Source organism: Hypanus sabinus, chromosome 1, assembly GCF_030144855.1.
Source record: "Hypanus sabinus isolate sHypSab1 chromosome 1, sHypSab1.hap1, whole genome shotgun sequence".
Taxonomy (NCBI): domain Eukaryota; kingdom Metazoa; phylum Chordata; class Chondrichthyes; order Myliobatiformes; family Dasyatidae; genus Hypanus; species Hypanus sabinus.
The window spans coordinates 32,359,421-32,384,250 of NC_082706.1; the positions used below are offsets into that span (position 1 = coordinate 32,359,421).

Sequence of the window (24,830 nt, forward strand, 5' to 3'; positions counted from 1 at the left end):
TATTGTACTGTAACACCTGTTCCAGTGGGGAGTTTAATGGTGCTGATCAGCACTCTGTTGTCCTTCAAAACTCCCCAAAAGACAGGATCTGAGTCACAGGGAAAGGTTGAATAGGTTAGGACTTCATTCCCTGGAGTGTAGCAGAATGAGGGGAGATTTGATGGAGGTACACAGAATTATGAGGGGCAGAGAGAGGCTAAATGCAAGCAGGCCATATCCACTGAGATTGGGTGAGACTAGAACTAAAGGTCATAGGACAAGGGTGAAAGGTGAAATATTTAAGGGCACCTTCCTCACCCAGAGGATGAAGAGCGTGTGGAATGAGCTGCCAGCGGAAGTGGTGGACACAGGTTTGACTCCAGCATTTAAGAGAAGTTTGGATAAGTACATGGATGGCAAGGGTATAGAGGGTTATGGGATGGGTGTGCATCAATAGGACTAGGTAAAATAATATTCTGACACACACTAGACAGGGCAAAGAGCCTGAATCTATGCAGTAGTGCTCGGTGACTAAGTTCAACTTTATTGCATTTCAACCATACAACGCCCAACAAAACAACAGTCCTCTGGACCAAGGTGCACGAGGAAGTATGTACAATTCACAGACAACATATAAAATACTACCTCAAATAAATGAACAAATAATAAGGTGCATTTACAAAACAAGCTATCAAGAGGTGGAGAAGGTCAGTAACTTTAAATTCCTCTGTGTTATCATTTCGGAGGACCTGGCCTGGGCCCAGGACTCAAGCACAATTACAAAGAAAGCATGGCAGTGCCTCTACTTCCTTGGGAGTCTGCGGAGATTTGGCATGACATCTAAAACTCTGACAAACTTCTATAGATGTGTGGTGGAGAGAAAATTGAGTGGTTGCACCATGGCCTGGTTTAGAAACACCAATGCCCTAGAATAGAAAATTCCACAAAACGTAGTGGATAAGGCCCAGTCCATCACGGGTAAAGCCCTCCCACCATTGAGCACATCTATACGGAGAACTGTCACAGGAAAGCAGCATCCATCATCAGGGGCCCCCACAACTCAGGACACGCTCTCTTCTTGCAGCTGCCATCAGGAGGTGGCACAGGAGCCTCAGGACCCACGCCACCAGCTTCAGGAATAGTTATTATTCTTCATCCATCAGGCTCTTGAACCAGAGGGGATAACTGCACTCACACCATCACTGAACTGTTCCCACAACCTATGGACTCACTTTCACAGACTCTTAATCTCATGTTCTTGATATTTATTGCTTGCTTGCTTATTTGTTTGTTTGTTATTAGTTCCTTCTTTTTGTATTTGCAGTTTGTTGTCTTTTGAATACTGGTTGTTTGTCCATCCTGTTATGTGGCCTTTACTCTATTACGGTTCTCGGTTTTACTGTGAATGCCTGCAAGAGAACGAATCTCAGGATTGTATGCGTGTACTTTGATAATAAATGTTCCTTTTGTTGAACATTTGACATTGATAGGAAGCAGAGCTGGGTTGCAAAGTGGCAAATTGAGTTCAATAGGAAAAGCATGAAGTCATTCATTTTGGAAGGTCAATTTCAAAGGCAGAGTGAAGGGTTAATTGCAGGATTTTTAACAGTGTGAAGGAACAGAGAGATCTTGGGGTCCACGTCCGTAGATCACAAGAAGGTGTGTGGTTTGTTGGCCTTCATGAGTCAGGTTATCAAGTTCAAGAGCTACAAAGTAACACTGCACTCTATAAATCTCTAATTAGACCACATTTGGAGTGTTGTATTCTGTCACCTTGATAAAAGAAGGATGTGGAAGCTTTAGAAAGGATGCAGAGGAGGTTTAGCAGGATGCAGAGGAGATTTACCAGGTTGCTGCCTAGATTAGGGAGCATGCCTGTGAGGAAATGAGCTGGGGGCTTTCTCTTTGTAGAGAAGGATGAGAGGTCTCCTGTTTAAGGAGTATACCAGGTTAGGCATAGGTCAAGCGGACTGCCAACACCTTTATCTGTGGCTAATTAGAACAGGCAAAGTTTTCAGGCGATTGGAGGAAAGTGCAGTGTGGGACGTCTGAGGTCGTATTTTGTTTTACACAGAGCGCGGTGGGTGCCTGGAACACACTGCCAGGGTTGGTGGTAGAGACAGATACATTAGGGACACCAAAGGGAATCTTACATATGTAGATGGATGAAAAAAAATGGAGGGTTATGTGGGAGGGAAGGGTCAGCTCAGGGTTTTCCAACCTTTCTTATGCCATAAACCCCTAACATTAACCGAGGGGTCCGTGACCTCATGTTGAGAACCTCTGGGTTAGATGGATCTTGGAGTAGGTCAAAATGACTGCCTAACACACTGGGTCGAAGAGCCTGTACCATTCTGTTCTAATCGAAAGGAGATCTTAAATAATCTTAGATAATCTATGCGCAATAAATGAAAACTGCAGTAACAGCAAAGTACAAAATATTCCTTTTTTCGTAAAAAAAAAAGGCCTTCAGCTCAACCATGAGGAAGTGCAAAGGGTTGATGATAACCATAAAATGTTAAACCACTCCCAGCTGCTCAACAGATAAACCAACCTGCAGCAACACCAAAACACTCGGGCTCAGGCTGGTAAATGGCAAGAGAAATTTGCACCCCAAGTGCCAGATAAAGGACCATCTTGAACACGAGGAAGTCAAACCATGCTAACACTGCACCTGCCCTCCACCAGTCCTGAATCCACAGTCACAAGCAGTTGGTTCCATTGGGGCAGGCCACATCATTCACTTGTTTAGCACACACCCCTGTAACAGGGGCTCTTTAAGGCTCCATCACAGCCAGGGACTACACATGGACAAATTACTTGATTAAGGGATGCTCTCAAGGCTCCAAGAAGAAGGGCAAAGCCCTCACTGATTCCCTAGGTAACGACCAGCCAAAAACGGAGGAGGGGCATTTGGGATGGAGTGGAGCACCTCAAACCCTTTGCACAAGCACAGGGGGGGAAGGAGCACACCGCCTCCCAAGGATCTCACCCACCAGCTCCTCCTGCCCAACTTGGGTCAGAGTCTACACGTCTCACGTTGGGCTCAGCATCCACTTCAGAACCAAAGTGGAACAAAGTCACCATCAAGCTCAAGGGCAAGTTTGAGGGGGCATCTAACAAGTGGGTCTGGGCTTTACCCCGGTGTTGCACAGGAAGAGTTTCAATTTTCATTGCTATGAGTTATGGAGATCTTGTGTTCAAATGTTACTGATTTGGTACTGCCAGGGAGAAACGTACACAACAGTGGGCATGGATCGAGACTGGCAAGCAACCAATGTACAAAAAAACAAACCGTGCAAGTACAAAAATTTTAAAAAAGCAATAATAATAAATATATAAGCAATAAATAATGAGAACACAAGTTGTAGCATCCTTACAAATGAGTCCAATAGGTTGTGGAATCAGTTTAGTGTTGGGGCAAGTGAAGTTATCCCCTCTGGTTCAAGAGACTGACGGTTGCTGTTGCTGAATCTGATGGTGTGAGATCTGAGGCTCCTCTATCTCCTTCCTGAAGGCAGCACGGAGAAGACAGCATGATCCAGATGGTGGGCGCCCTTCATGATATATGCTGCTTTCCTGCAACAGGGCTCCTTGTAAATGTGCTGAGAGGTGGGGAGGGCTTTACCTGTGATGCACTGAGTTTTTGTAGGCCTTTCTGTTCAAGGGCATTGGTGTTCCCATATCAGGCTGTGATATAACCAGTCAATATCCTCTCCCCCACAGATCCATAGAAGCTTGAACATTGAACATAGAATAGTACAGCACATTACAGGCCCTTCGGCCCACAATGTTGTGCCGACCCTCAAATCCTGCCTCCCATATAACCCCCCACCTTAAATTCCTCCATGTACCTGTCTAGTAGCCTCTTAAACTTCACTAGTGTATCTGCCTCCACCACTGACTCAGGCAGTGCATTCCACGCACCAACCACTCTCTGAGTGGAAAAACCTTCCTCTAATATCCCCCTTGAACTTCCCTCTCCTTACCTTAAACCCATGTCCTCTTGTACTGAGCAGTGGTGCCCTGGGGAAGAGGTACTGGCTGTGCACTCTGTCTATTCCCCTTAATATCTTGTACACCTCTATCATGTCTCCTCTCATTCTCCTTCTCTCCAAAGAGTAAAGCCCTAGCTCCCTTAATCTCTGATCATAATGCATACTCTCTAAACCAAGCAGCATTCTGGTAAATCTCCTCTGTACCCTTTCCAATGCTTCCACAACCTTGTCAAAGTTTTAGATGACATGTTGAATCAGCGCAAACCTCTAAGCAAGTAGAGCGCTGCTCTCTTTGATTCTATTCACTATGAATACCCCCGAGAAAATGAATCTTGTGGAAGTATATGGTGGCCTTACATCTACTTTGATAATAAATTTACTTTGAACTTGGCGTTGTACTGATGTCAAACTCCACTGGTATCAGCAGAACCTACTTCTGAAATCAGAATACGCCAGGAGATGCGATAACCCACTGATCTGCGTACAGCTTATCATCTGCACGATAATAAGTTAACTCTGAGCTTTGAACAGACACATACTTTGATGAAGCAAGCAAAGACGATGCCTTGCAATGGGACCCAGCTTGCTTACCCCCTGCACCCACCAAATTCAACTGAGAAACAAAAACCGGCATTATCACAGGATATCAGGGAAACAAGGAGCGGATTATCCTCGAGTCCGATCATCTCCTCGTGGGGCCAGGGTACACCATTAACACGTCATCCCTTCCAAAGAAAGGGCGCCGCCCAATCGAAGCGAGGACAGCTCACTGGGTTCTGTCAAAGTTAAGTTCATTGTCATATGTATGGGTGTAATGAGAAGCATTTAGAGGCACAACATTCTCAAGAAAAACAAATAAATTCTACAGAAGAACTAGAACAAAAAAAAAGCTCATTGTATTGAGAAGCGTTGTTACATTGCAGTAATGACTAGGATTGTTCAGTTGGTTCAAGAATATATAGATGCTCTGAAGATGAAACAATTGGTTACTTGGGGAAAGAAATAAATATATACACTAAAGTTATTACAAACTCCATGGAGCATGTGGGGATCTTCCGATATCCAGGCACTCTTTCTTTCTTTTTTTTCTTTCTTTCTCTTTTTTTTCTATAGGGAAGTTGGGGGGGGGGGGAAGGGTTACATACATTTTTTTTCTATACTTTACTCTGTAATTACTTAAAAACGCAATTAAAAAAAAGTTTTCAAAAAAAAAACTGAATGGTTGAAGGGAAGTAACTGTTCTTGAACCTGGTGGTATGGGAATTCAGGCTTCTGTGCCACCCCTTGCCCAATGGTACCGGGTAGAAGATGGCATGGCCCGAATGTTGGGGATCTTTAATGACAGATGTAGCCCACTTGAGACAGTAGCTCCTGTAGATATCTCCAGCGGTGGGGAGAGATGTGCCCATGATGTATTGGGCTGAACCCACTATTCTCTGTAGCTTCTTGCATTCCTGTCCATTTGAACTGCTGTGCCAGACCGTGATAAACCAGTCACAAGGTACTTTGAGCAGTTGATCTGTGTGGAAGTCTCAGCGATTGTTTTGTGATATTCTCAACCGTTTTCTGCACACTTTGTTTCTACTCCCTGGGAGCATCCTATCCTCACCAGAATAACATCCAGCCACTCTGACAAAGTCGATCTCCAACTTCTACACTCCGACTGTGTACCTCTCTGAGGATTTTAAACCAAGTGCTGAGAAGGGGTTTGTTTGGGGGCGGGGGTGTGAGAGGAGTCTGCGAGTCAGTGGCAGAGAGGTGTTTAACAGTTATGGAAGTGGGGTTTGCAGCCAGCCTGTCTGATTAATGTAGGTCACCCTGCCCAGAAGATGGCAGTACACCACACACCAGGGCAGACAGCTGGCAGTCGCCTCCAGACCGGGGAACAGCAGGTGGAAAAGGTTCCACACAACTTGACATCCTGCTGGTAATCCACCCTGATCTTCAAAACTCAGGGCAACCATAGCAAAAGGATGTCACAACTGCATGCTACATTGAGCTTCCTATTTCTTGATCAGGAAGGGATATTGGCTCATATCTGATATCTGTGTTGCACTCAAGCTGAAAGGTCACAAAACAAACTGGTGGAGAGAGTTTGGTCGGCTGTAACAACTTATCTACGTAGTCATTCACCCTTTCTTTTGTGGTTCTCAACACCTACTTTGTCTAGACTTTAAAGCACACTAGTTCAGACACTGGCATTTCTTGAAATGCTGGACCTACAGTACTGTGCAAAAATCTGAGGCTAGGGTGCCAAAGACCTTTGCACAGTACTGCAGTAACTTTATGTATTGCACTATACTGCTGCAGCAAAAAAATTCATGAGTGACGATAAACCTCATTCTGATATGGGTCTCTATCGTGGACTGAGAGTGGGAAGGCGGGGGGAGTGGGGAAGGAAGAGGGGAATCATGGATTGGAAAAAGGGGGGAGTGGGAAGCTTAAGAGACACATTCTGTACTAATCAATAAACCAAATGTTTGGCGTCAAATGAGCTTCTCTGTTTTCTCAGGGCTGGGTGTGTCTGTACCCGCACCACCCATTGCCACTCCTCTTTCAGTCCCACACCCCTCCACCCTCACCATTCCCAACATCCTCTGCTCCCACCAGATTTACAAACTCTCTCTCCGCTCCATGTTGACGAATACAGTACTGTGTGAAAGTCTTAAGTGCTTTTTTTAAAAAGATATATATACTCCTAAGATTTCTGTACTGTACAAAGTAATGACAAATTATCAGTGTTGATCCAACAATCACGGAAATTTATGGCTCAAGGTCTTTCAGCCCACTGTTTCCATACTGGCCAATAATATTTCCTGCTAATCCCCCACCACTGCGCTACGTTGAGGTGTCAGAAGGTGAGTCACTTGCTACAGGATGACCTCCCTCATCTCAGTCTCAAATGATTGACTGTCATCCTAAAGAAGTCCGTCATTCTAGACTGTCCCATTAGGCAAACATCCTCTCCCCATCCACCAGTCCAGCCCTTCACAACCTTAAATTCCAATAAAATCATCCTCTATTCGCCTCACAGTGTGTGGCTCCAATTGTCCACCTTTCCTCATTATACAAAGCCTTCAGCCCAGGAATCTACACAGTGAAAACCATCCTTCTTCAGCCCCTCAGCACATAAACATAGATGCAGACAGATACAGCTCAGATATAGGGGAACACTGGAGGAACTCAGCAGGTCAGGCAGCATCTAAGGAGGGAAATAAACAGGCTAAGTCATCAGGGTCTGAACCTGAAAAGTAACCCGAGTATTCCCCTCCATAGATGCCGCCTGACCTGCTGTGTTCCTCCAGAGTTTTGTGTACGTTGTTCTGCAGGAGCGTTTGTGTCAGCCCAGAAGCAGACCCTTCAGTGCACTGACTCTCTGCCAATCATCAACGGCACGTTGACACCACTGCTACACGAATCCTATTTTATTCCCCCAGCATCCCTATTGGGGCGCATTCTGCAGTTAGGGTATATAACGAATATTGAGCTTAATAGCAGCCATACAAAATGTCATGTATTCCTCCGAAAGGGTCTCATCTAGTTTCAGTGTCTCTGCAGATAATGGATCCCGGCATATATGATCAATAAACTCTTCCCAGGCTTCCAGCTGGGTACAGGTATTGATCATACCTGACGCTTCAAAGGCAAGCTCTGTCATCTTTGGAGCCTATTATCGATTATAACCATTGATTATCAGTTATAATCGATACCAATCCCCGGCTGTAAGCCTGAGAAGAGTTTATTAGTCTCCCCAGATACTTTGTTCATGTTACAACAATCCCCCCCCAAATACATTTCCCTAGATTCTACCCCTCAGCCGCGCCCTAGGAGCAATCTGTAGTGACTAACTAGCTACCAACCTGTACATCTCTGACACATGGGAGGAAGCAGGAGGACCTGGGGGGAAACAACACAGTCACAGACTGAACATGCAAACACCACACAGTCAGCAAGCACCCAAGGTCAAGGTTGAACTCTGGACACGGAAGTTCATCTGGTGCCATCCCAATTTCCCGTCTGAACGCACTAGCTTATCAGACCATCTAGAGTGGGTTTAAACTCACAACTAGCCCGCACTGGGAAAAGATGGCGGATTTCCGCAGTTAACCAGATGTTTTCCCAACAATCCAGTGGTTTTGTGGTCATCGTTGCTAATGTTAGCTTTTCATTCCAGTTTTATTCTGTTACATGAACTTGAACTCAGCGGTGACCGTGATGAGATTCAAACCCATGTCACCGCACTAATCTGCCAGGCCTCTGCATGTGGCTCCAACCTTTCCAATTAAGAATGGGACATTTGTCTTGTTTTATCTTTCGCCAATTTGATTCCCCTCCAGCTGGAATAACATAGGATTGGGATGTTAGCTTTCCAGCTCCTCTTCCTTACTTACGTTTACAGCATTCTTTTGAGAGCAGCATCTCTAAAAATAAAAGCTGGGCACTTACCAAAGCAAAGCCAGTATATGTGTAAACATTGCTGAAATTGGGAACCCAACTGCAGTGGAAGGGGAATGGAGGGCCAAGCTGAGGGGAAGGGAAGAGGGCCAGGCTGAAGGAAAAGAAAGGGAAAATGAGAGGGGGTCAGGACAAGGGGAGGGGAGAGGAGGGGAAGGGGACAGAGGGTCAGGCCAAGGGGAGGGGAGGAGGGTAAAGGGAAAGAGGGACAGGCCAAGGGGAGGGGAAGGGAAAGGAGAGGGAGGCCAAGGTTGAGGGGAGGGGAGGGGAAGGGTAGGGGAGGCCAGACAGATTGGGGGGGGGAGGAGAGAGTAAGACCAAGGTGAGGGAAGGGGATGGAGGGTCAGCCGAGGTAAAGGGAAGAGGGGCAGACAGACAGAGGAGGGAGATGGAGGTCTTTCACAAGTGGCTTCATGGCCACCACTCGTAGTTCTTAATTTATTGAACGAATGGAACTGAGATGGGGAAAATTGAGTCCCATCACCATCATCAGTTGGGATCCTTGGATTAACATGCCATCTGGGATGGAACGTTTCAGATGAGATTAGAAACACTGGGTTTATTTTCCTGAGGCTGAGGAGTGACCTGACTGCAGTGTCCAAATTGATATGAAACCCTCTCCCGGAGTTCAGGCATTTAACACCAGAGGGCTGAGCTTTAAGGCAAGGAATGGGAGCTCTGAGGGGATCTGAGGAAGATCTCTTTCTTGCAGCCAGAGGACGGCTGGAACCTGGAACACACTGTGTGAGAGATGGCAGAGAGAAAGTCTATTGACAACATTTAGTTGTCCAGACAAGGTCATATGTCAGCAAGACAGGTGTCAAGTGCTGGAAAATGACATTAGCATAGATGAGTATTTGACGAATAGAAAGCAGAACGCACAGGGACAAGCCCCTTTACCCAACATGCCTATGCTGAACACAAAGCCAAATTAAACTAAATCTCTTCTACCTGTACAGGATCCAGATCCCTCCATTTCCTACGTATCTAAACCTCTTAAATTCCACTCTTATATTTCCTTTCCCCAGCACATTCCAGTAATTGAACGCCCAGAATCTCTCTTAAACATTCCCCCCTCACCTTAAACGCATGCAAGAGCAAAAAATATAGGAGCAGAATTAGACCATTTGGCCCATCAAGTCTGCTCTGCCATTTCATCATGGCTGATCCAAACATTTCCCTTAGCCCCAATCTGTTGCCTTCTCCCAGATCCTCTATTACAGGTAGCACAGCCATGGGATGGAAGACTTGCTTCTCAGCTGTATGGCTCCATCGTTCCATGAAGGATTTAAGCCATTAGATTATATCTACCATGTACTACAGCCAGAACTGCAACAGAATGCTTCACAGACCCATGAGATGAGTGCTTGCATTATAAGTATATCGTTATCAAAGATAAGCACTTACCGAAGCAAAATTCAGCTTTTGGTTTCTGCTTTGCTGTGGCTTCACTGACCTGAAAACCAAGCAGAAATCGGATTAGAAAATGTCCAACACCGCATTCTCGATTAAAAAGATACTAAGGCTTGGGGCCCCTTGAACAGAAACCGAGAATACCAGAAACACTCAGCAGATCAGGCAGCATCTATGATAGGTTTTCATCCTGGATGTTAACTCGTGGTTCTCCTTCAGTTTGCTTCTATTTCAGACCTACAACAGTGGTAATGTTTCTATTTCCTGAGCCCCTTTTAAAATCTGCTGTGGGGATGACAAGTGAGAAATTGAAAGGGTATTTTCTCCAGTGGAGGTACATAGAAAACACAGGAAACCTACAGCACAATACAGGCCCTTGGGCCCACTAAGTTGTGCCCAACATGTCCCTACCTTAGAAATTACTAGGCTTATCTATAGCCTCTACTTTACTAAGCTCCATGTATCTACCTAAAAGCCTCTTAAAAGACCCTATCGTGTCTGCCTCCACCACCATTGCCAGCAGCCCATTCCATGCACTCACCACTCTGAGTAAAAAACTTACCCTTGTACCTACTCCCCAGCACCTTAAACCTGTGTTCTCTTGTGGCAACCATTTCAGCCCTGGGAAAAAGCCTCTGACTATCCACAAGACCAATGCCTCTCATCATCTTGTACACCTCTATCAGGTCACCTCTCATCCTCCTTCGCTCCAAGGAGAAAAGGCCGAGTTCACTCAACCTTTTCTCCTAAGACATGCTCCCCAATCCAGGCAACATCCTTGTAAATCTCCTCTGCACCCTTTCTATGGCTTCCAAATCCTTCCTGTAGTGAGGTGACCAGAACTGAGCACAGTACTCTAAGTGGGGTCTGACCCGGATTCTAGATAGCTGCAACATTACCTCTCGGCTCCTAAATTCAACTCCATGATTGATAATGGCCAATACACCGTACGCCTTCTTAACCACAGAGTCAACCTGCACAGCTGCTTTGAGTGTCCTATGGACTCAGACCCCAAGATCCCTCTGATCCTCCACACTGCCAAGAGTCCTATCATTAATACTATATTCTGCCATCACATTTGACCTACCAAAATGAGCCACTTCACCCTTATCAGGGTTGAACTCCATCTGCCATTTCTCAGCCCAGTTTTGCATCCTATCAATGTCCCACTGTAACCTCTGACAGCCCTCCACACTATCCACAACACCTTTGTGTCATCAGCAAACTTACTAACCCATCCCTCCACTTCCTTAACCAAGTCATTTATAAAAATCATGAAGAGTAGGGGTTCCAGAACAGATCCCTGAGGCACACCACTGGTCACCGACCTCCAGGCAGAATATGACCCGTCTACAACCACTCTTTGCCTTCTGTGGGCAAGCCAGTTCTGGATCCACAAAGCAATGTCCCCTTGGATCCCATGCCTCCTTACTTACTCAGTAAGCCTTGCATGGGGTACCTTATCAAATGCCTTGCTGAAATCCATGTACACCACATCTACTGCTCTACCTTCATCAACGTGTTTAGTCACATCTTCAAAAAATTCAATCTGGCTCATAAGGCAGGACCTGCCCTTGACAAAGCCATGCTGACTACTCCTAATGTACCTTGAACAAGTATAAAGAATCCAGATTTCAACTCAGAGTAAAGGATTGTGCATTTAATGTGGGAGATGAGAAGGAATTTCTTCTCCCACAGGATTGCGAACTTTTGGAATTCTCCATCCCTGAGAACTGTGCAGTCTGATATTCACTGGACTGAGGAACACAGGTGCTTTGTCTATAGTGGGATCGAGGATTACGAGGAAACTGGAAATGGTGGAAAGAAATAGATCAGCCTTAGTGAGTGGCAAATTTGAAAGAATAAGTGGCCTACTTCTATCCCTGTTTTTGTGCCCTCGTGAACAGGATCTTTATCCTCAGGAAGGATTCCACTATGAAATAACGGAGTAGAATTGAACCATTTGGCTCATCGGGTCTCCTCTTCCATTCAATCACGGCTGCTTATTTTCCAACCCTATTCTCGCACTTTCGCCCTCAACCCTTAAACCAATCAATTTGTGCTTTAAATACACCCAATAACATGGCCTTCAATCCCTTGTGGCAACAACTTCCACAGATTCATCATCCTCTGCCTGAAGACATTCCCTTTTCATCTCAGTTGTAAAGGAACATCCCTTAATTGTGAGGCTGTTCTGTCAGATCTTAGACTCTCCCACCACTGGAAACATCCTCTTCATGTTCACTATATCCAGTCCTTTCACTATCCAGTAGCTTTCAATCAGATTCCTATTCATCCTTCTGAGCTTCATGGACTACCGAACCAGAGGCATCAAACCTTCCTCATACATTAAGGTTGTATTTCCTCCATTTCCTAGCAGCATTCTTGTGAATGGACTCCTATGGACTCTCCTCAGGGCCCGCACATCCTTCCTTAGATATGGTGTCAAAAATGCAATCTGACCAACAGCTTTATAAAGCCACAACAGTAGATCCAATAAGAATGCTCAAAATGCAAAGAAAATTTATCAAAGGACATACTGTATACCCAGTTTCATCTTCCAGCAGGCATCCAGAGTAGCACTAAGAAATACGATAAAATCACTGAAATATTACACAAACAAAATCTAACTTTGGATTATCTCCATGTTCTTCACTTCTCCTGTCCCTTAAATTTACCTCAACTGTGATGTTTTAAAAAGTTGGTACCCTCTGACAAACCAAACACAGGCAAATGGGAAGACCTTGGATGGTCATCTCAGTCGGCAAGGGCAACTAAGGCTGAAGGGCCTGCTCCAGTGTTGTATGACTGACACCGAGACTTTGCAATGGCATCCTATCAGGTCTTGCCCATTCTCCCAGCCTGAGGTGAAAGCAAAGTTACTGCCTCACAAAGTCAGAGACCCAGTTCAATCCGGACCTTGGGTGCATGTTGAATTCGTATGTCCTCCTTGACTGTACCCAACATCTCAAAGGGGTGCAGGTTAGTAGATTACTTGGTTGCTATAAATTGACATCCAGTGAGCGAGGAGAATGGTGGAGGGTGGAGTACCAATGAGAGAGAATGGACTACAAATAAATAAACGAATGAATGGTGCTAGTGAGACTCAGCAGCGACTTGATGGCTTTCTGGTACACTTCAAACCCATCCCAAAATAAGCCAAGCCGCATCCTCACCCACTTCAGGATACACCCACAGCCCATTCCACTTCACACTAATCCTATGCACCTCCCTGCCACCACAGGCTGCTCCCTGCACTTTGAATTAACTTTCGAGAGACAGGGTATGGCCGAACGGATTAACTAACACTACTTGGAAGTGCCGAGCAGTTCAGACTGATGAAATCTTCCTCTTGTGAAACAGGCCATGGTTTGCAGCTGTGGGGCAAGTTCAGCCACTGCCCCTACCGGCTCTCTGCCCTGGGCGTTACAGCAGCTCACACAACCCCTTCGCAACTGGACCAGAGCATCCTGAAGGGTTTAAGCATCAACAATACACCTGCAGTGTAGGGCTGTGGGCAGTTGGTGGCTGTTTACCATGGGTAAAGGGGTGTTGGAAATGACACTCGTCTTCTTGCTGAAGCTCCTCATCTCAGTTCTCCCAAAGCTACTGATTTATTAGTGCACACAATCGCTGCTCAGGAATAATGGAAGAAAGGGCGAAGCAGGCCATTCAGCCCATCAGACCCTTACTGCCTCTGAAGGAACTGGTACATTTTGGAGCACATTCCTTTCCTATTCCAAATACATTTTAGAAATTGTGATGGAATGTAACTCCATCAGCTTTCTGGGCACAAATCAACCATCAGAATGGTCCATGAAACCACCAGCCACTTGTGCGGGGACAGTTCTCATTTCTCTTCTGGACACACGGCTCATTTTGCTTTGACATCTCCTTCAGGTCTCCACTGTTCCAAACACAATCCCCAACATCGGTTCAATTCCTGCCCCTCACCTCTCTAGAATCCCAGTAAGCTCTCCTCCAGGCCTCACTAATGAGCATCTGATCCCGCACACGCAAATTCTCCGGAAGTCGGAACGCGGTTATGTGTTCCCCTTCCCTCTTGCCAAGTCAAAGAGAGTTGAGAATCCAGGGGAAGTTTCCAACGTGCCCATTTTCTTAGCTGGGGTTGCACCTGTCCCACACACGAGGATAAGGTGACATGAGCGAGCATGAACTTCAGACTATGAGAGGATCACCCAGCAATCTTCCCGTTCTGTTGCCCCCTTCTTGCCCCTGTTCCATTGCCCCCCCCCATGGCTTCAGGGAGTGTGCAGTACACAGAATAGCAACAGCTAGTGATGACGAGCCAGGCACGTCACGTCTTTCTCTGTGTTCTCTTCCTCAATCAGTAGGATTCAGCCAGCACACAGGACCAAAAGAAGGGTGTGTTTAGAAACTGCATTCAGGTATCTACCAGCATCTCATTACATAGAGGGGTAAGGTGTGCCACAACCAAATAGAGCAAACACTTCCCTTTGAACCAACCAAACTCACACTGAACAGGAACAAACTCCTCAGCCACGGGGTGCTCCCTGTCTAGCTTTTACACTCTTGGAACTCAAAAGCCTCAATTCCTAACCACAAGTTGGGAAGAGAGTTCCAAACCTTTATCCCCAGGGATGCTACAGGGCCACCGATGCATTTCCGGGGCAGGATGGTGAGCGAATTGGAGGGGGAGGCCTTCGGGTGGTGGTGCGCCCGTGCCATTGGCTTTCGGAGGTGCTGTCAGAGTAACCGGTGTGAGCAGCCGTGCCACGACGTGGGGGGGGGGGGGGGGGGGGACAAATTGTTGGTCAGGCTGGGTGACATCTATCATCTCGGCAGGGGGAGCGTAACTTGTCTCACAAGCCACAAGGAGGAGAATTAGGCCATTTGGCCCATTGTGTCTGCTTCACTATATGATTGCGCCTGATTTAGTTTCCCTCTCAACCCCATTAACCTGCCTTCACCCCATAACATCTGACACCCTTACTAATCAAAAACCTACCAAATTTCACTTTAAATATACCCAACGTCTTGCCCACAACCATCCATGTCAAAGAAATCCACAGGTACACCATCAGCTGGCTGAAGAAAATGCACCTCATCTCTACTCTAAAGGGACATCCTTCTATTCCGAGACTGTGCCCCCTGGTCTTACACTCTCTCACTATTGCAAAGCATCTTCTCCCTGTCCACTTTATCTAGGCCTTTCAATATTCAATAGGGTAAAATGAGATTCCCATTCACTCTTCTGAATTCCAGCAACTTCAGGCGTAGAGACATCCTTTCTTAGATCAGGGTCCCAAAACTGCTCGCAATACTTCGAATGTGGTCTAACTAATGCCTTAGAAAGCCTTGACATTAAATCCTTTTATATTCTGGTCCTCTCAAAATTAATGCTAACATTGCATTTGCTGGACGGCGGAAAGAACTTGGCATGTTTGGAACTGAGCAACGCCCTAGGACACCCCCACCTCTCAGAAGCCTCTATAGTCAAGGTCCTTTTGTAGTTAATCCAGGTAAGTTGGTTAGCTTCTTTCCTGTTGTAGGTGGTCAGTGTGCTTGGGCTGGCATCTGTGCAGTCTCTTTCGTTTTAGGACCAGACCACACGTGCCATCCTGGAAGATAAATTTACTCTACACTCAGGCATGTGTGGCTAGACACAACTCAAACACCATCTATAAATTCACCAATAACACTACCACTGTTGGAAGAATCACAGGCATAAGCCTCCCCACCACCAGGGACACCTCAGAACAGCAATGCCTCAAGAGGTCCCTCATTAAGGACCCTCACTGTGGAGACTGTACCCTCTTCTCATTATGACCATTGCAGAGCAGGTAGAGGAGGCTGAAGACACACACTCAGTGTTCTAGGAACAGCTTTTCCCTTCTGACAGCAAATTCCTGAACAGACCATGAACACTGCCTTTAATACTACATTTTTCTTTTAAACATCTGCCACAAAACAACAAACCACATTAGTGATAATAAACCCGATTCTGATTCTGTTGCCTTTATCGTCTCAAGCACGTGATAAGGTGGCCCAGCTTCACTATCATCTCCAAGACCCAACCGGTCACTTGCTGGCCACATCCGAAGTGTTTCTCCACCTAGCGAGCTAAAGTTGTCTCAATAATATCTACCAATGAGATAAACATTTCTGTCCAGTACAAAACTGAACTTCTCATCGACAGAAACCGTTTACACTCCACCAGTGGACACTGGGAAATCGCTTCATACTTTGTCACTGACCTTCGTCGACAACGTGATACTAAAAGTAACTGAGCCACAACTTTTCATGCCAGAGCAAGAAAACCACCAACTGAGGGAAGTCCCAAGTCAAACAGGTTATTTCTTTATGCATAACCCTTGTAAAATTCCCAGTTTCCCTTCAACTGGGAATTTAGTCAGGTCCAAGCCAGTGAGAATCCCACAATGGTGAATCAACCTTCCTTGCGAAGACTCTAATTGTTGTGTACACCTGAATCACAGACCGTCAACATCTGGCAGAAAAATCACAGCTGGCACAGCACTAAAGCAATTGCATCTGGTCTGCCAAACAGTGCACGTCAGAACCGCTTTTCAAATGTTTGCATTAGCACGCAATCTATTTTTATCTTAATCGCAGTCGCCTGTCTTAATGCCTCCATCTTTGGCTTCTAGCCAAACGCTGTCCAAGTTATGTTCCCTGGGACACCGCACAACACTGAGGGCATTACGTTTCCTTTCTCACAACACGAGTGGCCACTCAGCCTATCCAGTCCCTGCTGGCTCTCAGTGCAAAGCCAACAGTGCAATTCCCCCCACTATTTTCCCTGTAACCTCTTCTCTATCACATATCAATTTACCCCCACCCATTCTCTTACCCACTGACTACACTGGGAATAATTTATAATCTCCAAAGGAGCCATGAACAGTAGGGATGGGACAAGACTGAAGCACGCGGGGTAAATACCCACATGATCAGAGGGAGAATGTGGAAACTCCACACACACACACACACACACACACACACACACACACACACACAGCACTGGAGGTCAGGAATTAAACCATTTCTTTACAGCTGCAGGGCAGCAGTGCTACCTGCCGCTAGACAGCGTTGTAGACTAAGCCATCACTGCCTGAAGATGCGGGCCTCCATCTTCCTTTACAAAACCATAGGCAGCGGTGTGGCCAACCCTGATACTTCACCTTCCCCTCAACTTCAGCGTCTGATAGGGAAAGAGCTGAAGTCAATTTTCGGCCCCAGTTTTTCATGGTGCATGCTCTGTGGAAGCCGTTAGGACATTGGGGTAAATCAGGGATGTGTAAATGTCTTAGGCACACATACAATATATAGCTAGGGTGCGCAAGGCTTTTGCACAGTACTGTAATTTTAGGTGTTGCACTGTACTGCTGTCACAGAAAACAAAATACAAATTTCATGACATATGTTTGTGATAATAAACCTGACTCTGATCTGGGTCACTACTGTGGACTGAGAGTGGGAAGGGGATAGGCAGAGGGGAATCAGGGTTGGGAAAAGGGGAAGAGAGAGGGGAGGGAGCGGGAAGCACCAGAGACATTCTGTAATGAGCGATAAACCAATTGTTTGCATTCGAATTACCTTGCCTGGTGACTCAGGGCTGTGTATGTCTGCACCCATACCGCCCCCCTCCCAACCCCGACCCCAGTACTCCTTCTCTTTCACTTGCCCCACACCCCTCCCGCCGCACTCCACCCTCACCATTCCCATCCTCCTTTGCTCTGGCCAGATATACAAGCTCACTCTCTGCTCCACGTTTGACAAATACAGTACAGGGCAAAAGTCTTTGGCACCCTAGCTATGCCTACGTGCCCAGGACTTTTGCACAGGACTGTCCAATTAGTGCAGGGAACAAGCACTGAAGCGAAAGATCAACCACATTCTTACTGAACAGTACAGAAAGCACGAAGGGCTGAATGGCCTAATCCTGATCTAACACAGACGGGGTAGATTCGATACCTTGGAGATGTACGGTAGCTGCAGACTGCCGACGTTCTGAGCTCCAGGAGGCAGATTCTGAAAGAAAACAAAGCAGAAATTGATGTTATTAGCCAGTTGTCCCCCTGTGACTTCCCTTGTTGAATGTATGAAGCAGAACCGAGGGAAGTAGGCCCTGGCAGGGTGAAACGGGCATTCCTGCTGGCACACAGCACTCAGCGCCCGTGAAGGGATGAGGGCCAGTGGGGCGTCACCAACCATTAGACAGAGATTGCAGTGATGTCACTGGACTGGTAACCCAGAGATCTGCGCTGCGCTTGACATCAGGTCAAGCCAGGCATTTAGCCGAAGCAGTCAAAGGAATGGTCATGCATCTCCACAGAACGTCCCCAGCCCTACACAGGGTGTTCTCTGCTGTGCTCCCTGTGACTGGTGTAGAAACATAGAAAATAGGTGCAGGTGTAGGCCATTCGGCCCTTTGAGCCTGCACCGCCATTCAGTATGATCAGGCTGATCATCCAACTCAGAACCCTGTACCTGGTTTCTCTCCATATCCTCGATCCCTTTAGCCACAAGGGCCATATCTAACTCCCTCTTAAATATAGCCAATGAACTGGCCTCAACTGTTTCCTGTGGCAGAGAATTCCACAGATTCACCACTCTCTGTGTGAAGAAGTTTCTTCACATCTCGGTCCTAAAAGGCTTCTCCTTTATCCTTAAACTGTGACTCCTCGTTCTGGACTTCCCCAACATCGGAAACAATCTTCCTGCATTTAGCCTGTCCAATCCCTTTAGAATTTTATACGTTTCAATAAGATCCCCCTTCAATTTTCTAAATTCTAGCGAGTATGAGCCTAGTTGATCCAGTCTTTCTTCAAATGAAAGTCCTGCCATCCCAGGAATCAATCTGGTGAACCTTCTCGGTACTCCCTCTGTGGCAGGAATGTCTTTCCTCAGATTAGGGGACCAAAACTGCACACAATATTCTAGGTGCGGTCTCACCAAGGCCTTGTACAGCTACAGAAGAACCTCCCTGCTCCTGTTCTCGAATCCTCTTGCTATGAATGCCAACATACCATTTGCCTTTTTCACCGCCTGCTGTACCTGCATGCCTACCTTCAATGACTGGTATACAATGAAGGGGCAGATAACTTCGGGATAATCTGGTGTTTTGGGGTTAAATTCCAGTGAGGAGCGGGGACGAATGAAGCACTGCCACTAGATCAATTATACCCACTCATCAGGGAAACCAGTGAATCTGTGGCGACCATCCATGCCAATCCAACACAAATGCCATTCCCTGGGCAGTCAAATCGACTTCCCCTCCATCCTGATTCTACCACTTCAGGCAACACACTGGAGGCAACGCACAGTGACCATTCACCCGACCAACCCACATTTGTTGGGGTGCGAGAAGAAACCGGAACATCTGGAGGAAAACCAGGGAGAACGTGCAAACTCCACGTATACAGGAGTGCTGGATTGAACCTGGGATCCCGGAGCTACCCTCTGCCCAATGGGATGGGGAATTCCAAACATCCATTCGCCTCGGAGAAGAAATTCTTCCCCACCTCAAAGAGACCAGGTCACAGAGCAAAGACAGGCCTTTCAGCCCACTGTGACCATGCTGACCCTCTCGGATCCCATCTGCCCACATTAGGTCAGCCCCGATGGGCAGCCCCCTATTCCGAGTCCCTGCTTCAAACTTCTGAATGTTCCCATGGGACAACACAAAGGGATTTGATTGGCTGTGAAGTGTTTAGGACCAGCTCTGGTGCTGCGCAAAGTTCAAGCCTGCATTTGCTTAACGGGTGAGCTGGGCGTGGACAAGGTGTGGCAACAAGGCCTGTGCCCACAAAGCCTGCTGCCACTGCAGCCACCCCACAAAACAGTGCTTTCTCTTTTTGCACTAAAAGTTAACATCAAACAAAACCAGCACGGAGATGAACACAGGCTGTCGGTTTAAAGAACGAGCTGTGGGGAGAACTTCCTGTACCAAGGACCCCACCCAGGCCTCGCTGGAAGAGAGATGTGCAGTCACAAGGTGCTGAGGCAGAGGCAGTTATCTTGTGGCGTCACTTTAAGTTTCAATTTAAATCACCATTCTCACTGCATTCCAGGTGCCTTGACAACTGATCAGAGAAGTTGTCCGAATCCCACATCACTCTCCCTTCTGGAAAGAGAGAAAGGCCCCCAATCTCAAGTGAGGCAAGCAAAAAGCTAGAGGAACACAACGGGTCAGGTGGCATCTGTGGAAGGAAGTGGGCAGTCGATGTTTCAGGTAAACAACCTCCACCTGTCCACCTGCCCCCCCACAGACGCTGCCTGACCTACTGAGCACCTCCAGCAGACTGGTTGCGCTCCAGACTCCAGCATCCGTCATCTCCTGCGTCTCCAACAAACGTAAATTTATTATCAAAGTATGTACGCGTTACCAAATACTACCCCCAGATTCATTTTCTTGCCGGCGTGTTATATACGCAGCACAACCATTGCAGGAATTGTGGACAGGAACATCTGCGCTGATTGTGGTTTGGACACTCCCAAGTCCAAATGGGAAACACCAGACAGGATAGCGGAGAATGACAGAGCTAAGATCTTGTGGGACTTCCAGATACAGGCTGATAAGCAGGCCTGGCCAACCAACCAGACATGGTAATATTGGACAAGGAACAGAAGAAAGCAATAGTAATAGACGTGGCAATCCCAAATAACAGTAAGATCAGGGAGAAAGAATATGAGAAGCTGGAGAAATACCAGAGCTTGAAAGTGGAGATAGGAAGGATGGGGAAGGTTGGAGCCAGAGTAATCCTGGTGGTGATAGGAGCACTTGGAGCTGTGGGAGAGTGGCTCCGACAAATACCGGGAACAATATCTGAGATATCGTTCCAGAAGAGCATGCTACTAGGAACGGCAAGGATCATGTGCCGAACCCTCAATCTCGCAGGCTTCTGGTAGAGGACCTGAGACTGAGGGGGAAACACACCTACACACCACCCGTAAGGGGTGAGAAGAACACAAGTTGTGGAGTCCATGAAAGTGAGTCCATAGGTTGAGTTCAGTATTGTGGTGAGCCAAGTTGTCTGCTCAGGAGTCTAATGGTTGAATCCGGCGGTGTGGGACCCCAAGATGTCTGTTCCTCATTCCCAATCACTGCTGGAAGGTCCTCACCTCTTGGATCAAGTCCTGCTCAAATCAAGTGATTCCGTGACCTAGGAATCCCAGCCTCCACCACTTAATGAGCACAAATGCCAGACTGGATTCTCCTCCACTAACCTTCCTGGCTTCTGGAAGAAGACTGGTCAGCTGACCCGATTCCAAGTGAACCAGATGTGGGAGATTGAGTATTTTCACAGCTGGACCAGCAAGGCTTCTAGACCTAGAGGCTTCTGGTCCCTCACAACCTTCCCTCATATCTCTGTGACCGCAGTGGCTTTCTCCAAATCTCAAGCCCCGCAGGAACGAGTCCACCATATTAATCATCGACAAGTAGGCTGGTGCCCAGTGAGATGCAGCTCCACACCCACTGCCCTGCATAGCCCACGAGACAGGCACCAGCAGCAAAAGTTCACACACTGGCCACACAGAAACATCACTAGCGCCATCCCTGAATGCCACCTATTTAAAGGGGCAGTTATAAGCAAAGCAAAAACCACAGTTAGACGGAGTGAGAAAGCACAGGAGAATTCCTTCAATTAGTAAACTAGACAGGTCATTAACAATGTGTGTTCATCAATACAGAGACAAAATGCTTTTCTTCACCGAACTCCAGAGGTAATTAATCACTTGAATGCAAAATAACCAGCTGCATTAGTGAGATTTGAACTTTCTACTCTGGGTCGCAATGGTCTGAAATTTCATCTCTAATTTAATTATCAAAGAGTCTAATTTTGTCCAAGCTCTGGCTTTTAAACTAGACCAGCATGTGGGGCGTGGGTGCGACAAGCAAGATGGTGAAACCAGCCAGCAGTGATGTGGCCTGGGAGGGAGCGGGGAGACAAGGGACCGAGGGAGAGAAGGGATTTCTCTGCCATCTCACAGATAGGGCAAGGGTTTGGGTGCATCATAACATTTCACCACTCCAATCATTAAGCATATGAACAGGTTCGTTCAATGCAAGGACAGTAGTGTATCAGGGCCTGCCAGTAAACTAGTGCCACTGAGTGAAGGAAAGAGGCAATGGAGTCGATGAAATGATGCAAAAATACACAAGCTGTTGGAAGGTCTCGGTGGATCTGCCAGGAAATGGGCAGCTCGTATTCTGGACCTTTCGTTTGTCCATTTCCCACACAGATATGTCCTAAACAGCTGAATTCCTCGAGAAACATGTACTTCATTTGCTCCAACTTCCAGAATCTCTCATTTCTTGCCTCTCCAGGAAATGTTCTGAAGTTGACTCCAGAAAGGAGAGGCCAAGCCCGAGTGAAATCCATGCAACGTGGTGCTACCCAACAGATCCGGCATTGATCAGGAGCTCTGGGGATGGGTTTGAGCCTTACTGTCATTCCAGAACGTCTTGATGTTTATAGCACCAGAACTCCTCGACAGAAGTAGAAGGTAAAACCCTGGTTGCCCGCTGTTTTCTTAAGTGGAATTCTTTTTTGTTGATCAGCTTTAGCTCTTTGGAAGTTGCTGGCCCAGGGAACGGTTGATCTGCCCAAAGTCACAACTAGAGCCCAGGGTGATGAAGGCTGCCACAGTGTAAACCCACCACCAACCGATCAGGAGGGAGTTACAGCACCCGTCTCTGATTCTACAAATCGTTGCACTGATTAATTTCACTTCCTCAGATTCAGATTTATTTAGCACATGTAGATGGAAACACAGCGAAATGTGTCGTTTGCATTAACAACACAGCATGCCTGAAATAGTTGCTTTGCAACGCACTTCACCAACAGTAACTGACCACGCAAACAAAAACTTGTCCACAGGCCCAACACACAGCCACGCCACTTCAGCGCCCGGGCCTCAACAGTTCTGATTTTACTCTCATCACACAGTAGCTAATGGTAGATACTTTTGATCCAACACAGCAATGCGGTTTCTCAGTCAAGCACTGCTAGAGCACGAGTCAAATCAAGTCACGTTGAAGCCGTATAAGATTTTGGCATTGGTATCTTATTGTCACATGTACAGTGAAATCTCAATGTGCACACTGTTCACACAGATCAAATCATTACACAGTACGTTGAGCTAGAATAAGCTAAAACAGTAACAGTGCAAGTGTAAATGACTGAGAGAGACTGCAGTACAGGTTATAAGAGTATACCAAGGCAGATTGTGAAGCCAAGAGTCCATCTTATTGCACACGAGACCCACAATCACTGGGACAGAAGCTGCCCTTAACCCTGGTACTAATGTGCTTTCAGACGTTTGCATCATCTGCCCAGTGGGGGAGGGGAGGCGGGAGAACATCCGGGGTGGGTGGGGTCTTTGATTATGCTGGCTGCTTCACTGAAGGGACAGAATCCCTGGAGTGGAGGTGCTCGTCGGTGACATTTAGTGCATTGTGACGCCGAGTTATAGGAACGATGAGGGAAAGGTGTGAAGACGTTCATCGGGATGGAGTGTATTAGCTATAAGGAGAAGTGGACAATCCTGCAGCATCAGAGGCTGTGAGATGTCCTGATAAAAGTTTATAGATTTCTGAGAGGCATAGATAGGGTATATAGTCTTTCTCCCCAAACACTAGGAGCAACAGAGTTTTGGAATGGGCTGCCAGGGGAGGTGGTCAATGCAGATCTGATAGCAACATTTAGACAGGGAATGGAAACGTACAGACCACGTGCAGGTAAATAGGATTGGTTAGATTGGCATCGTGCTCAGCACAGATACGATGGCACCACTCCAAGTTCAATGCCCCAGATTCTAAGTCAAAACAAGTTCAGATGTCACACTGTCTGATGAATGATGAGGCAACACATTGAAGGGTCACCACTGCAAATGGGTAATTCAAATCCAGTTACTTAAATCAATCTGGAATAGAGAACTGGTCTCGGTGGTGATGACCACAAAATGATTAACTTGTAAAACCCCACTGGGTTCACCCACGTCCCTACTGGAAAGGAGGTGTGCTGTTATGACTCCATCTGTGCTGAGTTATTGACCTGTACGTGAAGTGACCCAGGAAACCTCCCTGCTGCATCAAACCACTCCAGCTGGCTTCCTCGGGGTAAACTGTGCCCACCAGCCTTGTTCTCACTGCAGCGACAACAAAACAAAGTAGGGAAAACTGGAATTCCTTCATGCTGGAAAAGCACGCAGCACCAGCCAGTGAAGCACCAACCTGGTCCACAGGTTATATGAACGATGGGAGAGGGGACCTGGCCAGGACTGTAGTTACTTGGAAAGTTTGGAGGGGATGAAGTTGTTTTCCTCAAAACAGGACGGCAGAAGTGCACAGAATGTTGAGGGGCCAAGACAATTAGGAAGGACCTACATCTCATCACTGTGGGGTTAAAATCAGAGCTTTCAGGAAGTTGGCAGAAACATTCAGAATCGGGTTTATTATCACTGACAAGCCGAGGAATTGGTTGCTATGCTACAACAGTACAGCGCAATACATAAAAACAAGTTATAAAAAAGAATGTTTTAAAAAATAATGAAAAAAAACAGCTCAAAATAGTGAGATAGAGATCAGGGACTGTCAGAGGAGAAGAATCTAATTCTAAAAATTAAAAGACTGAAAGAACATCATCAATGGATGTATAAACTATACAACCTTGAGATTTGTTTGCTCACAGGTAGCCACAATGCAAGAAACCTGAAAGAAGCCAGTTAAACAACAAAAAAAGACCAGCTTCCAATCAACACAATTTACCTCAGAAAAGGTATTTTTAGCAATGTTTTTGGATGGATTTGTTAGCTTTTTAATTACCACACACGTTCAGTAGCACCATCTTAATCAGAAGTTCCCTAGTTTCTGAGCATGGGTCTTCAGGCTCCACCACCTTCTCTCTGATGGTGGTAATAAGAGCATGTTCTGGACAGCGAGCATCCTTCAAAATGGATTGATGAGCTGCGGGCCCACCG

The 24,830-nt window shown here is 46.6% G+C and overlaps 1 protein-coding gene across 4 annotated transcripts in view; it reads right to left on the reverse strand.

The window, feature by feature from the left end:
• LOC132392353 (pleckstrin homology domain-containing family A member 2-like) overlaps positions 1–24,830 on the reverse strand; it is a 117,729-nt gene that overhangs the window by 52,115 nt on the left and 40,784 nt on the right. For all 4 annotated transcript variants that reach the window (XM_059966193.1, XM_059966175.1, XM_059966189.1 and 1 more), the window contains exons 3-4: positions 17,820–17,876; positions 9,840–9,888 (exon numbers count right to left, since the gene is read on the reverse strand). In XM_059966193.1, the coding sequence (XP_059822176.1) occupies positions 9,840–9,888; positions 17,820–17,876 (106 nt within the window). The remainder of the gene's footprint in view (positions 1–9,839; positions 9,889–17,819; positions 17,877–24,830) is intronic.